The sequence below is a fragment of the Neolamprologus multifasciatus genome, chromosome 14 (assembly GCF_963576455.1).
Source record: "Neolamprologus multifasciatus chromosome 14, fNeoMul1.2, whole genome shotgun sequence".
In the NCBI taxonomy this organism is placed as follows: Eukaryota; Metazoa; Chordata; class Actinopteri; order Cichliformes; family Cichlidae; genus Neolamprologus; species Neolamprologus multifasciatus.
The window spans coordinates 13,529,765-13,547,595 of record NC_140452.1 but is presented as its reverse complement, the minus strand read 5'-3'; the positions used below and the strand labels follow the sequence as shown (position 1 = coordinate 13,547,595).

At 39.9% G+C, this 17,831-nt stretch overlaps 2 protein-coding genes across 6 annotated transcripts in view; both read right to left on the bottom strand.

Annotated features, from left to right (window-relative positions):
- Nucleotides 1-5,825: 5,825 nt before the first annotated feature.
- Nucleotides 5,826-9,620, bottom strand: mlnr (motilin receptor). Its single transcript, XM_085131418.1, has 2 exons — nucleotides 8,731-9,620; nucleotides 5,826-6,262 (listed from the first exon to the last, which is right to left on the bottom strand). The coding sequence occupies exons 1-2, from the start codon at nucleotides 9,494-9,496 to the stop codon at nucleotides 5,955-5,957; spliced, it is 1,074 nt and encodes a 357-aa protein (XP_084987544.1). The 5' UTR covers nucleotides 9,497-9,620; the 3' UTR covers nucleotides 5,826-5,954.
- A 3,485-nt stretch (nucleotides 9,621-13,105) lies between these two features.
- fndc3a (fibronectin type III domain containing 3A) overlaps nucleotides 13,106-17,831 on the bottom strand; it is a 46,037-nt gene continuing 41,311 nt past the window's right edge. For all 5 annotated transcript variants that reach the window (XM_085131398.1, XM_085131399.1, XM_085131401.1 and 2 more), the window contains 2 exons: nucleotides 16,591-16,715; nucleotides 13,106-15,634 (listed from right to left, as the gene is read on the bottom strand). In XM_085131398.1, coding sequence (XP_084987524.1) covers nucleotides 15,311-15,634; nucleotides 16,591-16,715 — 449 coding nt within the window. In that variant the 3' untranslated portion in view covers nucleotides 13,106-15,310. The remainder of the gene's footprint in view (nucleotides 15,635-16,590; nucleotides 16,716-17,831) is intronic.

Here is a 17,831-nt window from a genome sequence, read left to right as displayed (position 1 = left end):
AGCTCATTTTTAGTCTGTTGGCTCATTTGGAGTCTTATAAAATATATAGAAGTAACTCTACTATCCTGTCTGTGGCCTGAATGAAGACAGGTCAGTCACTCAAAGGGTTCACACTGTTAAACTGTAAATGCTTTATGGGAATTTTGCCCTTTTTTTTGGCCATGCAAAATTTGACACATGATATAAAACTCACAGTCATTGTGACTCATTCTGTTTTTGTGAAGTGTGATGGATAGATGCTTTTAGAGTTTAGATACATATTTATGTTCAGCTGTCAAATAGTCAAAATCCAGTTTGACGAGTTGTAGAATTGTTAGAATTATGCATCTGTCATTGATTCAGGTGTGCAGAGCTTTCTAAATTAACTGTAAAGACATAAAGAAGAATGGAACAATTGAAAAATAAGTGGTTATAAGTTGTTAATAAGTTTATTTAAGGTTATTATTTTATTTGTACTTTTAAACCCATGTATTGTTAAATAATAAGCATGAAAATGTTTCTTATATTTATGCGTTGCGTATAAGCCCTGTCACACTATAGCCTGTACAAAACTCGTCCCACAAGCCTTTAACATCATTTATCTTGTCCCTGCATCACTATCATGCACAAGGGATATATAGAAGTTTTACATAATTAGTTATGGTATTATTTATATTTACAAAAAGAGCAATAAGCACCCCGAGCACACTAACCTCCACGAGGCAGCTCATTCTTTAGGCAGTATTTACTCTTTAGGGGACAGTATTACATTCATTGTGTTTTCGTTCACACTTTTGGCTTTTGTTATTTGCATTGTTGAAACTCTATTTCAATATGCATGACATCACTTTGAGTACAATAATTTTATTAGTTCTTATTTATGTAGACATGGTACATTTGCAGCATTCATTTCATTGTTATTATAACTGGTTACTGTAATGTACATAACAAAGTCACAATAAAATAATGTGATATTTAGAATCCACATATATAATTTCCTATATGCCTGTGTATTGTCAAAACAAACAATGGCATAAAATAGCTCTATATAGCATTACTATCACTTTGACCTTCAGATCAATATTTTGGCCTTGAAAATCAAAGGTCAAGCGTGACATGATATTTTAAATCTTTATATAGCACTTCACTTTATTTTAAATATAACCCCTTTGTAAAATCATTTTGTCTATGCACTGTTTACCAATCTAAACAAGTATATTAAGAGATCATAAAGAGCACATACAAATATCAGCAATCACTTTGTGACCACTCAAATCCTCAGCATATCCCTTTTCCTTCCCCTCCTCTTGATGCGTTCATAGTCCAGATATAGTGCAAGTTGCAATCACGATATTGAAACATCTAACTAACTCCAGAAGAGGAGCATCTGTAGTTATTTAGACATTACACCTTTTTTAACTAATTTCTAATGCAACTTTTCAAACAGCTCAAAAATCAGCAAGAGAGGAAGTTGAGAAATTATTTTCAAAGATAAATAATGCTTAGTAAAGGAGTCTTGCGTGTAATGTTCTGAGTCAGCTTCGAATTTTTAAATAAGATGCTGAATCTGATGCGTTGCAGACTGTTTTTGCAATATGTCTTGTAAAACAAGAAATTCAGAAGTTGCATGAAAATGCTGTGCAGTTTAGTACAGGCTGGTTAGTTTGCTATATTGTGATTGAGTTTAAAGTACTGCATTATGTTTGACTACTTACATCTAGTGTACTATTATTAGGTTACATCAAGGGTGGCAGGAGACATCTCTTTATATTTAAGGAGATGATGCTGATTAGATTCACCCACTTAATTCTACTTTTTATATGAGCTTTATAGTAGTGTAAGGGGTGGAAATAGTTGATATATTGGCCTATTTTTTTTTTAATTTATTTAATTAGTTAAAGCCACAAATGTCAGAGTAGCAGCACAGGTCAGCTGATCACAGCATGTACACAAAAATCTACTGGAGCTCACAAAGCAAACTGGTATGTGACTTATTCCTAAATAATTATTTTCCTTACATTGCACCGCTCCGTCTGATCTTAAGGTTATCACACCTGCTAAATCCCACATTAACCCCTGCGCCCCAGGATCATCAGTGCAGTTTGTTAAAGTAAATGATACTATTTTGCAGCACCGTAAAGTGGGTTGAATTAGATTTTCTGGCATATTTCACACCCGTGCTCTAAAGTCTCTCAGTTGACCAAATGTTGAATACTTTTTAGACACTTAAATAGACATCAAGTCTATAAGTCTATAAAATTGCAGCCTCTAAATTGCAGGAAACTACCCTAATTTGTAGAAAGAAGGGGAGTATTGACTCTTCTGTATGGAACATGGCTCATTACACAGTGGTGGCTGTTTACAAAAGGCTTTAGAAGATGAGGTGATTAGTAAATTAAGGTTCGTTATCGCTGCCATTAAAGCGCCGTGGGAGTGCTTGGTGGTTTGTAAAAGGGAAAGTCGTATTTGTGTTTGTTGTGTTACTGTCACCCAGCTGTGACAACAAGAGCACGAGGGTAGCACTGCCACCCGTCTGGCTCGTCATGGCAGCAAAACATGATTGTGAATGGTTGAATTACCCGAGCCATTTCAGGCTTTTATGTTCACACAAGATAAAATGACTAACACCCCCAAATACTGTTGGTCACCAAATTCCCTCGGCTCTCCATTATAGCAGCTTTCAGAGAGAACATTTTTTGGGTACAGATGATTGACCTCACAGCCAGCTTGGGGTTGCAAAAGCTTTCTCTTTGGGGAGGCACATGGAGAAAAAGAGATGGCATTAGAGAGCAGTCTACCTAGGAATGAAGCCAGAAGGAAAGATAATGAGCCCCTGCAGGCTTTGTGGAAAGACTAGTCCTGCAGAGCCTGCTCCTAAATAATCTCCATTTTTGCACAGCTTTCCTGTAGCCACATGCAAAGGTCAGTAGGCATAGGGAGCCAAACAGGAAGTGAATGCATTGCTGATAATTTGTGGAAATGAGGTAAAAAGGGAAGCTGATAAAGATTTCTTGCAAGCCGAAGGTGGAAACCAGGAGCCCTTAACTCAAACAACATTGTTTATGTAGTTTAGAGCCATCTAAATCTCAGGAAATTGCTGGAAATTGCATATAGCTTTCACACACTGTCTGTCTGAAGAGCAGTATATTCTGGCTCCCCCTTCTGGTGGAAACTACCTTAAATGATGTCTGTCACTGGTATCATGAAATTGCAAATTACAAATGAGGCAGATTCCCCTTACAGCATGCAACATCGAGTATTAACTTTCATCGGGGGTTGCTCTGGTTTCCTCTGACAGTCCAAAGATATAGATGATAGCTTAATTTGTCATTCTAAATTGAAAATAGATGTTTAAAATATACTTGAGTGTTCAGTTAAATTACTGGTCCTTACCTTTTACCATTTGAGACAGAAAAATGCATTTAGGCTGCTGTAATTCGTTATTACCAGGATGCCCTAAAAACTCCCTGAAAAGCCATCAGCTGATCCAAAATGCTACAGCAAGAGTACTGACAGGGACTAGAAAGAGAGAGCATATTTCTCCTATATTGGCTCCATGTTAAGTCCAGATCCTGCTCCTCCTCACATACAAGGTCTTGAGTAATCAGGCCCCATCTTATCTTAATGACCTTATAGTATCATATCACCCCATTAGAGCACTTTTCTCTCAGGCTGCGGGCTTATTTGTGGTTTCTAGGGTATGTAAAGATAGAATGGGAGGCAGTGCCTTCAGCTTTCGGGTCCATCTTGTGTTGCACCAGCTTCCAGTTTAAATTTGGGATACAGACACCCTCTCTACTTTTAAGATTAGGCTTAAAACTTTCCATTTTGATAAATCATATCATTAGGACTGGATCAGGTGACCATGAATCCTACACAGTATTACACAGTATTAGGTCTAGGCTGCTGGGGGATTCCCATGATCCATTGAGTGTTTCTTCTTCAGTCATTTATGTGTGTTTATACACCTCTCTGCATCAATTATTAGTTATTATTTCATCTCTGGCTCTCTTCCACAGCGTGCCTTTGTCCTGTCTTCCTGTCCTGCCGCCCTTCCTGAGTCTATTTCTGCTGCAGGCTTCTTTCTGTTAAGAGTTTTTCCTTCCCACTGTCGCCAAGGTGTTTGCTTATAGGGAGTGATATGATTGTTAGGGTTTTCTTTGTATTATTCTAGAGTCTTTACCTCACATTATGAAGCACCTTGAGGCAATTGCTGTGATTTGGTGCTATTAAAAAAATTGAATTAAATTGAAAAAGTACATGGAATGAAATGCTGTGTGGATGGCTGGATGTGGCTTTGAGAGGTCACTATGACTATAAAAGTGCTATAAAAACGTGATCTCATTTCTACTTAAAGAAGAAATGTCAGGTATTATTCTGTATTAACCGTTCAGACAAATCCCTACTTACATATTTGCACAATGTTCGAGGTTTGCTGATGAAGTAGACATCGCAGCCTTAAAAGTGGAATCAGAACAAAGAGATTGTACATGTCTGTGAGTGATTTGAGGCGGTGTAAAGAACGCCACGGGGAGGTGTTGACAGCTCCAAACAAACCACTCACATCGACTCTCTTCATTATCAGTAAAGAAAATAACCGACAGAGGAGCTGCGCCTCTTGTTGATCTTTCCCCAGGTGATGGCACGATGGTCTGTGCGATATAAGGTCGTTCAGCTTCAGCTCCTCTGGTTAAAAGATGAATGGTTCTCTGAAAAAAAAAAGTGTCATGGGGATGAGTCAGCCCACAGCGACTATGTCTCTTTGTATTTGTACAAACTGAGGGCCGATGATTCATAGGCGAAATCATGACAGTTCCTTTTAGAGAACAAGATGTATGATAGACAGAGCTAAGAATAAAAATGGGTTTATTTTATGCTTAAGACATTGTTCAGGTTGAAATATATAACTTTGACATTACCTTTCTTTCCGCAGAGTATGAGGTACAAAAGTGTGCCATTTCTAATCCAAAACCCCAAGAAGAATTGTACAAAGTGGCAAGATTATGCACGTGGAAGCAATAAAAGCAATAAGCTCCGCTACTGCTGACAACCTAATATCTTTTTTTCCTCTTTGAAATGCACTTAGAGCAGCCATTACTTTGAATATGGTGATATGGGGACATTGCCTGCCAGTGTAAATCTAACTCAGGGTCCATTAATGTAATAGCCATGTCATCTTACATGTGATGACCGGCACGTATACAGACCCAAAGCCTCAAGGCTCAGGTGGTATCACACACACAGACAGCAAGTGCCCCATTTTCATACTAATCTGCTTTTATCGAATGTATGCTCCATTAACACACACACACACACACATGCACACACACACACTCCATACACAATGTCAGATCTGCTCATCTAATAGCCCTCAGCTAATGGGTTTCATTTTTTGTGTTTTTGTTGTTGTTTTTTTTTATTAAGATAACAGTTACTCACCATTGATTAAACAAATCTTACAGCAGACTATAGTTGGCTACAATTAAAAATTTCACATGAACATTCAGATGTGGCAACCTTCATTGGTCATTAACGAAGAGAGATTACTCGGTACTTGTGAGCTGAAATGATGTGTGTAATAAAGAGCTAGAAAAACGTGTAGCAGCGCACAATGCAGAGGTAAATACTTCTGCATTAGGGGCGTATGACTAAGGCAGGAAGACTGCAAATGGACTGTAAATTGACAAAAATGATAATGCGACATGGCAGACCATCATCATCATGTGTCCGTGAACAGAATGTCATTGAGAAGTAAGAAATGTGATTTCTGCATTGAAGCGCAGCGCAGCGCTCAGCCCTGCCCCCCCCCCCCCCCCCCCCCTCCACCCCCTCCACCATGGAAAAAAAAACAGAGCATTTTTTCCTCTACGAGCCTTCTCGACTCCTAACCCCCTGAACTTTAAAGAGACCTGCAGATTCCCCCCTGGCAGTGAAGTCAAACAAGCTTGTGAGTGCTCATTATGTGTTGACTCCTCTCAGACCCCTGTAAGGCTTTCATTCAGAGTGGAGATGTGATCTATTACGCAGAGCTGTCTCTGGCCACAGCGGGCTTGCCTGGGCCGCTGGTGCAGCAGGAAGAGCCGCTTGGCCGCGGCCCTGTACTTCCGAGACATCAGGTTATAGACGACGGGGTTGATGGAGGCGCTAAGGTAGCAGAGAACCATGGAGGCCATGTTGAAGTTCTGGCTCAGCATGGCTGTTTCGTAGTCGTCCACCTGGGCGAAGAGGTTTCTGCCGATGTGGTACGGCAGCCAGCAGATGATGAAGGCCAGCACCACCACCACTGAGAGGGAAATTTTGGAGGGATAAATTAGTTTGATAAAGGTTATATAAGCAGACAGGTATCGCTCTCATTGTCTGTGCAGCAAGCTGAGGAAGCAGCTTATTTGGGGTTTTTTTTGTGTTTTTTCACATACAGAGCACTAAATGGCCATGCTTCAGACTATTTATCCCAGCTTCTTATCAAGCACACTGCTTCTCGTAGTCTTCGATCACTGGCTCAAAATCTAGAGAGAGTTTCAGCGTTTATTAGTTAATTATTTTTACAGATATGCCTCCGTTTGTTTTCTGATTCCTGCCCAACACACAAGAGACATGAAGATATTAGCAGGTATGAATAGACTCCTTGAATATTTGTGAATGAATGAGCAAAACTTAAATATGTGATTGGAAAAGGGAAAAAAAAACCATCTTTAGTTCTAAAAATAGTAAAATTCTCATAACACTCAGCTACTCTGCTTCATTGTGTGGGAGTAGTTGGATCAGATTTTATGAATGGCAGCAATCATTTCAGATTGGTGCACTGATATATCTGATGTGTTACAGCAAAGCCTTTTTTTCAGAATACCAAAATAAAAATAGTACACGCAAATATAGAAGTGGCAAAAAATAGTATGCAACTTACTTGGAGTAATTAAATTGTGTTCATGTTGAGCTCATTTATAACGAGAAGCTGATTAAGATAATTGGTTTTCGGGATCTTTAAGTATCCTCAGATCTGTGGTCTACGCTTACCCTTGACATTTGTTAACGACCAGCGGCAATTACAGCTAAATCAAAAGAGCTTCTCTCCTTCTTCCCTGAAGTGACTGGAGACTGTAATTGGCTCCAACAATGAAGTCACATTTTTACGTAAGCAGGCCAATTAGAGCGCATATGCAGCAGAAAGCTTTGCCGAGAAGAAAACACGCCACAAATCCAGCAAAGAGCAAAGTCAGAAACAGTGGGTGAGGTAATCACTGAGTCACCAGTATTGATCACGAAGCCCCTGCAGAATAAATTACTATAAACTTGTAATGGTGGAGCAATTTCTGTGAAGACCGTGATTGTTTGTTCAATAATAAAAATAGAAGTGGATGTAGCTCACATCGGCCTAAATATTCCTAAATTAACAATGACAGTTATCCATAAATGTAAGACATTAATTGTAGATTTAGTGTGAGACTCCTGAGATGTTAAAAAACAAAACAAAACAGGAACCTTGCATGGAATTTTCCAATAAGGCTGATTCATGCAGGTCCCTCATGGTGACGGTCCAATTTGGAATTAAGTGGATACAAATGCATTGTGTTTGATGACGTGAGCTCTGCATAGTGTATGCTCAGCTAATGAACAGCATTTATATCCTAATACATACACCATGATTAAACATTTAGTTAATGTGGACAGGCCTGGTCCGGGTCTTTAACTGTAAAACAGTTTCCTGCACAGTCTACCAGAACTGCAAATTACAGCAAATATATTTGCAGTGGCAGGACGTGATTAGCTCCAGACACAATAGAGTAATTAACCAGCTGGTATCAACAGCAGCACACATGGAACCAGCTTTTTCTTGATCAAGACAGAAGTAAAACAAGAGCAAATTATATATTTTTAAGGCGAAACTACTGGCTTTTAAATCAGTTCACCGACATGTGTGGCAAATGCAGTGGCAAAGGCAGGAAAAGAGAAAACCTGAATTCAGACGTGTCCAATGTGTCTGCTGTTTGGCCTCAGCAGCAATAAAAAGGGAGACTGATGATATAAACTGATGCCTTCCTGAAAAAAGGTTTTTTATTTTATTTTCTTGTCTGTCCTGAAAGGTTGCACTGAATTTGGAAAAAAGAGCAGCTCCCTCCTCCTGTAATCAGCTGTAAAATCAACAAAAAGTTAAGGAGCTGGTCTAATTTAAATGAATTTAGGTGTTTTTAAATGATTTGGAGACAGTTACTTCAGGCTGCCTTGCCCTGTTGTTGGCCGTAATTGAAATTCAAACACCTTTATATACTATTGAACGAGCACTTTTGCACTTTTGATGTACTTATTTTATATGTTTTGGTTGGGAGTGTTTTTGTCTGTCTGTCTGTCTGTCTGTCTTGGTGAGGATGCTCTTGCAGCATAGATTTATAATCCTAAGAGTCATTGTACCGTGGATAAATAAAGTTATATAAAAAATAATAATGCCATTACTCTTGAATTTAAGCAGATTGTAGGAGCAACAGCAGATAAAGCAGAATTTGAAGATCATGGAATATATTAAATGCCACCGTTTTGTGCGAAATCAGTGATAATTATTATTTAAACGTTTATCTGCAGATGGCAAATGTGAGACTGAGTCACAGTGCTGGAACAGGTGGCTGACTAATTCTTAAAAAATCTCTCTGATGTACAAAATGTGACACTTTTAGAACCTGTAAAAATGTGCGTGCTCTGCTGGGAATCAGCATACCAGAGATATATACTTTCTGCATTGATGGAAATGTTCTTACTCACCCAGGATCTTGACTGTTTGCCTGTGTGGCCTCTCTCTAGCCAGCACACAGGGGCCTTGCAGGTCATTTTTGCTCTTCCATAACTTGCACCCGATGGAGCCGTAGAGAAAGATGAGGCAGAGCATTGGGCAGAAAAAGTATGTGGTGGACACCCAGAGCATGATGTGCAGCTGTCCCGAGATGATGGCGTAGTTGGTGTGCTTGCACTGCCCCGTGTTGTAATCTGGGTGTGTTTCGTTGTCATACTCGACCCCTACCAAGAAGAGCGTGGGAGCTGCAGAGACCAAGGCGAAACCCCACAGGGCAAAGATGATGTACTGGACCCTGCGTCTGGTCACCGCCGCCTTGCTTCGGAGGGGGAAGCTGATGGCCAGATAGCGCTCGATGCTCAGTGCCGTGATGTGAAGGATCGTGGCCGAAGTGCAGCCCTCAAAGATGTAGTGATATAAGCGGCACACGACTTCCCCAAAAAGCCAGGGCACATACTTCCACAGGCGGTACAGATCAAATGGCAGGCACAGGAAGATGATGAGGTCAGAAACTGCCATGCTGGACAGATAGAGGTTGGTGGTAGTCTTCATGTCCTTGAAGCGCTGGATGATGAGGATGGTCATGGTATTGCCTGTCACCCCGACAATGAAAATAAGGATGCAGATGACAGTGACAGGGATGAGGGTGGAGGTGGGGAACAGGGAACCCTCGTAGTGGTGGTCATCTATGTTATTCATGTCCTCTGCTCTACCAGCATGAGGTCTTGACCAGGGCATGCCAATTTCATTAGATGCTGGCAAAGATCAAAATCTGGCTTCAGTGACCCACTGACAAGACAAAAATTTCACGTTAAAGAACCAAACCAAATGCCGTAGACTTTTCATTACTGCAGACATAATATGACTACGGAATTTGGATAAATCATAAATAAACTCACTGCACATAATAAAAATGCCACAACGACACTTGACGGTAATGAAAATGCAGACTGATTTTAAGCATTGCACCACATGTCAATGAAAAATATAAAACTAAACTCTAACAAAAATAAATACAAGATTTACGCAAAACAACATAATAAATAAAGCATTGCAGGTTATAGTAAGTAATGCAAACCCACTAGTACGATACATTCAACTTTAAAAGGAAACTTTTAAGGTTTAATGGTGTAAAATAAATTTTTGCTGGTGCTGTTACCTTGCAAATAGAGAGAAACTTTGTTGAAAGTTGAAACTTTTTGCAGTCCCTGTTGTGGTTCTGTGTGAGCCGAAGGAGAGCAGCGGTGGCAGGAGGTTCGCATTGAAGTGGCAGAGTCTGTCCTGGTGCTCAATAACTGGTTGAGCTGTGATGAAGAAAGGAGCTCCTCCTCCACAGCACCCTCAGGAGTCCAGGAGTAACAGTGTGGGTGTCTGTTGTTTGTGTGTGTGTGCCTGGGTAATCTTTATAATCAAATGACAACAGGACAGATGATGGTAAAAGGCAAAAGACGTAAGGAACCCCCCCCCCCCCCCCCCCCAAATTGAGGATGATATTATTCTGGATTGAACATGAACCCACATATAAAAATGGCTCTTAATTCAATGATTCATGTGACAGTCAGTGTGCATTTGCTGAACTGTTTGGAAGTAGTGACTGCAAAATATGTTTTTTATCTGCTCCGCTGTCCACCAGCCCCATCTTTCTCTGAGTTAGGTATCATCTCAGGCTTGTTCTAACAAACCTTAAACTTCAACAACGAAGGTGAAGAAGGGACAGCGAAGGGTTTTTCTTCTTTGACTTTTCTGCTTAGTTAGGATTTTAATAGAAGAATCAAAACTTTAACTTGGGGTGACCTCCAGAGGGTATTGACCTCAGTTCTTGACTCCACGTCCCACTAATCCATAAGGTTTAGAGACCGTTTCAAGGCTTTGGAGAGTGCTGATAAGTATGAATATTAGAAAACTGCTACCTCTATGTGAATTGAACTGTCCTGATTCTTGTGGAAAATTACAATCCAGGAGTTAATTGCAGACATGAGAGCAGAGGGGTACTTTCACTTCCTGAAACACCGGTTTTCTGATATTTCTTTCAAGCTAACATTTATGCTGCTTCGCTCTGTTGGTTCACAGCCACCACATCCATTACAACTCGATGAACCTTTCAGAAAAGAGACACACTGACATAAGGGTGTATTTGTGTGTTTACACTGAGCTGGCCCATGACCAGATGAACCAGTCGGACCCAAGAAAGGGTCAGTGTGAAGCTCCCTCCTCTATCATTGTTTGCGCTGTCACAGGGAGGCCTCGTTTGCTTGTTTTGAAAGGGTTTCCAATCCATCTTTCAACAACAGCCAATGTTGTCCACAATGCGGCAACCGAGATGAGTAAGCACACTTTCGCCTTCATTAATTACGCCATTTTTAGTTGTATTGCTTAGGTAGGTTTGTGCAGAGAACAAAAAGTCTCCCATGCCCACTACTTCACACACTAGACCATAGGTGTCAAACTCTGGCCTGCGGGCCAAATTTGGCCTGCAGCCTAATTATATTTGGCCCGCGAAGCCATACCAAATTACTATTAGAGCTGGCCTACTGGTATTATACAGCTAATATATATATTGTTTATTAGCTTTGGTTTATTAAGCTTTGCTTGTTCCATATTCAGTTTTTCAGCAAAACGTGTTTGAGTCCATAAGAAAAGATTAATTCTTATATCTAGAGGAAGATTTTTTTTTCAATAAATATTAACGTTAGCCCGCGACTTTGTTCCAGTTTTGAATTTTGGCCCACTGTGTATTTGAGTTTGACACCCCTGCACTAGACTGAGCTTCAGTGTCCCTATTATTATATTTTATGATGTTTTATACGATAGAATTATAAACATAAAAAAATCAGGACGTTGAAGAATGTTAATAAACTTGTAATCTTTTAATCGTATTAATATTTTCTGTTTTTATATTTAGCTGTAAATACCGTCGCCAGCCATTTCATTAGAGATGTTAACATCTAATCAGCCAATCACATGCCACAATTTCAATGCATTTTGGCACTGGGGTGCTAAAGTTCAAACTGAGTATCTGAATAGGGGAGAAATGTGATTTTAGTGGTTGAAATGTGGCATTATTGTTGGCGCCAGATGAGCTGGTCTGTATTTTAAAAACTGCTGGTCTACTGGAATTTTCTCACACAATTATGTCTGGGGTTTACAGAGGATGATAAAAGAAAGAGAAGAGGGTATAAGCAGTGAGTTGCAGCTCTTTGGGCAAAATGCCTTGTCAGAGGTCAGAGGAGAATGGCCAGACTGCTTCTAGCTGACAGGAAGGCAACAGTAAGTCAAATAATCACTTACTACAGCCAAAGTATGCAGAAAAACATCCCTGAATGCACAGCGTGTCACATCTTGAAGGAGATGGGCTACAGCAGCTAAGAACAGAAAAGCTACAATTTACAAACACTCACAAAGCTGGATGATAAAAGGCTAGAAAAACATCGAATGGTGACGTTTTAGTTTCTGCTGCAACATTCAGGTCAGAATTTGTGCTATGGCGTGGGGAATGTTTTCGTGGCATATTTTGGGTTCCTTAGTGCCAAGTGAGGATCTTTTAAATGCCACAGCCCACCAGAGTTTCACTGATGAGCACGCCCTTTTCTTTATAACCACAGTGTAGCTGTAATCTGCTAATGGCTGTTTCCACAGAGACAATGTGCCATGTCAGAGACCTCAAACAACCCGAATCTGGTTTTGTGAATGTGAAAAGGAGTTTGTGTACTCAAATTGCCTCACAGTCACCAGACCCCAATTTAATAAAGCTCCTTTGGGATGCATTGAAATAGGAGATCCAACAAATCTGCACCAACTGTGTGATGATGTTAGAATGGGCCAAAATCTCACGAGGATTGTTTCGAGGATTTTGTTGGATCGATGCCACTAAGAACTCAGGCAGTTCAAGGCAAAAGAAGGAGTCTGAACTGTTATTTCAACTGATGGCTCACACACAAGGTGTTGCTACTGTGGATGGATCCACGTTTGTTTGGGCTTTTTTTGTCCTTTCTGATGCAACCCTCCTAGGGATTGGTGTATCATCCAGGGCTCTAACCAGTGAATGTATTAACCACTACACTATTCAGCCACTAAGGAGGGTATAGCAATCTAAATATAGTCCCACTTCCCATAATTCTGCTTCTTTTTTGGATGTGGCTAGAACAGCATTGAAATTTAGATTTTCACCCTTGCCACCAGAGAAGCAGCAGTTCTTTACTGACCAAATTTTTATAACCATCAGGAGATATAAAGAAGGGTGTTGAGGTGCTCTTTCCCTCCCTCAAACGCAAGCCAGTCGTTCAGAAACAAGTGCTGCCAAAGTCATGTTGTGCACAAATAGGTAATCAAACACTCACGTGTACAAACTTGAAGCAGGACAAAGAATTATAAATCTTTTATTGTGCATGGATCCTTTGTAGATATCATGACTATACAGATACACTTTAGATACATATCTATGATTATACATTTTTCCCATAACGAACATTGTAAAGTGATATGTCTGGTAGTATGTATAGTATAACAAATTTTCATTTTGGAATGTACGGTGTATGAGGTAACTGCAAACATTAAAATTACATAAAAATGGTCTGTTTTGTGCATATTTTACTCATTTTTGTAGCATTTTGTTAATCTCCCCAGCCAAAGGTAGTAAGCCCCCGGGTGAAGAGGTGTTAAAATGGCACGCTTTGCAATTGCTATCAAAAATAGGAATTTTGAATCTTTTTTCTTCTTCTTTTTTAAATGACAAAGAGGAGACATTTGCAGAATGTCTGAAGGACCAAATCATGTAATTATCCAGGATGTTTTGCAAGGTACCTGCATTTCATTTTGAAAGTTGCAACAGCAGTTATCTGCCCAAAACCAATCACTAGACTCTACAACCAGATTACCACTGAAAACTCAGCTTAGCAACCTGTTACAAATACTTAACACACAGAGAAAAGGCAAATTTAGATTCACAGGAAGTACATGATAACACATTTTGTTTCAGCTTTCAATGATTCATGACAGGATTTTTTTCTTCTTTTAATGTTCTGGAGAGTATTAACTTATATTACTTCAATATCATAAAAAAATATACTTCACACATGTATGACTTGAAAAAAAGAAACCAAAATAAATTTAATACATACAACTACTTTCCATTTCTCTCATGATTATACATGTTTACTAAACACCAAATGAATTTTGCAAAAGTAAAATGAAACACATTGTAGTGTTTTCTAACACTAAAAGAAAACCATAAGAACTGAAGAGAAATTAAGAAAAAAAAAAATCTCCCAAAGTTTTTTTTCCTCTCCAATTAAGGCCTCTGAAACAACTTGTGATATTTTTCCCTCTGGTTTTCTTTTTTTAAATCCTTTTTTTATTTATTTAGTTTTTTCATTTTTGCTGATTAGCTGTTTCAGTGACACGTCATGTGATTCAACAACTTTTAAAAACACCCAAAACACATGAAGGGCTTTCACAATCTCAAAGTGTGTTCTATAAAATGCATCACAAGACCAAGACGCAGTCAGTCTAGGTTTTCTTTCACTAAGGTGCAAAATCAATTACCGGGGAGAACGAAATAAAACAGAACATACGAGAAAGCATACATTTTTTGTGCTGAACAACAATATCTCAGAGTAAAGCAGCTGCATGATTGTAAAAACAAGCTACAGTATAACTATATGATAGTAAAAATAATTAGAATTCACTGTTAGTTTGGTTTTTGTTTTCTAACTTTATACTGAGCTTTTTTTTTCCCTCAAACTTACAGATCCTTGTGTCTTCACTGTACAAAAATATACTAACATTTCTCCAGTCATTTTTGCATCCTTAAACATTCTGAACATCAAAAAGGTTGGAAAGTGCTAAATGAACGTCCTACTAATGTGAACAAGGTTAACTCTTCAGATTCTTCTTTCCCTAGACTTCTCGAACAAACTCCAGCATGGGGAATCACGTCCCTTCGTGTGGCCCTGAGGCCCTCCCAGCCGTGTACCGCAGTGGCACAAACTACATACAGTAAACACATCTGGACACACCTCACTGTGCAAACACTGGCCCACCAGGTCCCAGGATCAAATAGCACATAGGTTTACACCTACAGACTATTTTTGGAACACATCTATCAAAAAACTGTTTCTTACTGGACACTTAAATGGAAATATAAATAATGACTATTTCTATACATTTTTATATATATGCGCCACTTCTCCCCAGCCCTTCCCCAAAGCAAACCCTATCCCTATGCTTTCTGAGTTCCTTTTGCACAGGAAGCTAATCGTGATGGATTAGGCATTTGGACTCAACAGATACCACAACCTTGGAGCGGGGAGACAGAGGAAGGAGAGTCAGGAAGGTATCACAGGTGCCAAATGAGACGTTACATCCTCAATTTATAACTTCCATTTAGCGCCCACTCACCCGCCCATCCTCCTGCTGCGCCCCAGTTCGGCTAATGCAATTACTCCGTTGAAACTGGAGAATAGTAAGTACAAAATAAAGAATACAAAACAACAGAGAGACAGAGGGGCAGGGAAGAGTAAAGCTATAACCCTGAAGCTGGGGGGTGCAGACTGCTCATTTGATGACAAAGTATTGGATGACAAAAGCGATGAGGATGGCGATGATGGCAAAAACCATGAGGATGAGGAAAGCGCACTGCTCGTCGCTCAGGCTCTGTCTGGCTCGGGTGGACTCTGTGCCGATCCTGGATCCTGAGCTGACCGCGCTGCCGGCCAGCGCTGCATCATTCCGCTGGGAGGAGAGGGTCACCGTGGGGCTGTAGGGACCGCTCAGCTCCGGGGCGTCCTGGCACTGCCTGATAGCGCATACCCGGAAACGATAGTCACTGTTGGGCTGCAGGTTCTGAACATGGAAGGTTGTGGCAGCGCCTTTGTAAGCCTGAGAACAGGAGAGAGAAAGAGATTAAAAATAGTATATAAAATTATAGAAAACATTTAAAGAAGCTGTACTGACCAACGAAGATGAAAATTCATCTTTCTTACTGCTTCTGAGTAACTTCAGTGACAGAAATAATGAAAATACACTTGTATCTCTTTTAAATTTTATTATTTTTCCAATTGACAGAGTATTTTTGATTCTTTTCATTAGACTTGTCCTGTTTTTCCGCCTTGGAAGACGTGGAAAGCCATCTGCCTCAGCCGTCTGTCCAGCTGACACACCCACAAGTTTTTAGAGGACCTTGTGAACCTGATCTGCTTGGTTGCCGTAGTGACACTTTCTTTGATTCTCTTTAATGAGTGAACAAACGTTTCATTTGAAGCCTAAACTTTAATTAAGCCCACCACATAAATCAAAATTAAAAACAATTGCACACAAAATTACAGCAGAAGGAGAATATGAGCAGTGTTATTTAAATACCGGATGTCAAACTAGCAGTGATACAAAAATTACTTTCTTAAATATGGGCTTTGAATCCAAGCCACCAAGACTGACAAAGAGGGAAACAAAGGGGGATGGTAGCCATATATTTCAGCTTCCCGATTCAATTGCCATATATGATGTGGTGAGATTAGCATAAGCCTGCAGAGACCATTATTTCATGTTAACATGGCCACAGGCCATTGAGAGGGATGAATGTGGTGGCAGGGGTTAGACACCTGATATACCTCATGGATCAATGACCTTTGCATAATGGGCAATTTAAAGCCAGCAGTGAGTAATACAGAGTGCTGCAAAGCCACAGCAAAAGCATCAAGGCCCTGGGATCCATCTGTATCCCAACTCTGCATAGAAAAAGGCCACTGTGATAAATGGTGGGTCACATGAAGGTAACACAGAAGGACATAAAACACAAAGGAGGGGTAGGAAAAACCTTAACACAACAACATCTGTACCTGTTTAAAATCTGAATTTCCTATCATACACTGCAAGCTGTAGATTACTGGGTCCCCCTTCATAGGCGGCAGGGCCTCCCACGTGACTTCGCAGGAGTTATCATCCAGACGCTCCACTTTAGGGGCTGGAGGGTGAAGTTGGAAATGAAAGAGGGAAAACAATGAGCTGTGATGAAGACAAGCAATACAGGCAACTACTTATTTAACTGCTTTAAAAAAGACTAATAGAAATGTAAAAAAAAAAACCCCAAAAAACCCAACAACAACAAAAACATCACTGACAGCATTAGAAAGGTACACACATGTAGACCTATGCAACACCCTCTGCATCAAAAAAAAATTAGGCCAGTGCTAAAATATCAAACACTGCAGCCAATCCACATGGACTCCCATGTTAAATGGCCAGCTTTAGAGCATTTAAATACATGTTTAGAGCCTGACACAGTTTCCCCTTGATGGCAACTTTAATGTGAGTGAAATATCTAACCAATAATCAATCAATGCAGTCTTGCTGTGTGCCTGTCCAAGAAGTATGCAACAAATTGGACTTGAGTTTTGAAGATTAAAATCGGGTATTTTATTAGTGTGTTACTTAACACTAGTTAGCAGCCATGTGTGTTTGCAATTAGCACCGTTTATAACAGTAGACTGCTTTGCAAACTTATCCAAGTCCTCCCTCTGATCCAAACACGGTCAATTCTGGCTACTCAACATCTAAAACGCTACCGGCGGTTATATCCAGGCTAAAATGGCTTCATTTAAACACAGGTAAACTGAACTGCTATTTATCTTCGATTCCCTTTGAAGGGTGGTACATTACTGCAATGGAGATGTGTAAAAAGGCTTCTCTGGATTAAAGTAACCAAAACACCATTTGAAGTGAACCCATAATGCGTATTCTACAAAATAACGGGATGTAGCTTTGTTGACAAAATAGTAAGAGACATCAAAGTTCCCAAACACTTTTCAAACATGAAGTAAACTCCCACTTTGAATGCGAGCTTTGGGGGATTTCTAAAAATGGAGCTCCTTCAGACACTCCTAGCTTTAATACATGAGTACTTGCTTTTATATGAACAGTGACTCAAGCTGATGGATAAAAAAAGAGCATTTTGGAGAACTTAATGTGACTGTTCCCCATTAGCAGAGTACCTAACTGTGAGTCACGCTCTTCCTTAGGTAGGTGGCAATTTGAGCAAAAACAATAAAAATACGTGGTTGGACTGGACTGGCTGAAAGTG

Excerpts from the sequence above, each read along its gene's own strand:
- mlnr (XM_085131418.1), bottom strand. The coding sequence starts at position 9,496 with ATGCCCTGGTCAAGACCTCATGCTGGTAGAGCAGAGGACATGAATAAC. Across the intron at positions 6,263-8,730 it reads GCAAACAGTCAAGATCCTGG|TGGTGGTGGTGCTGGCCTTC; the intron begins GTGAGTAAGAAC and ends TTTCCCTCTCAG.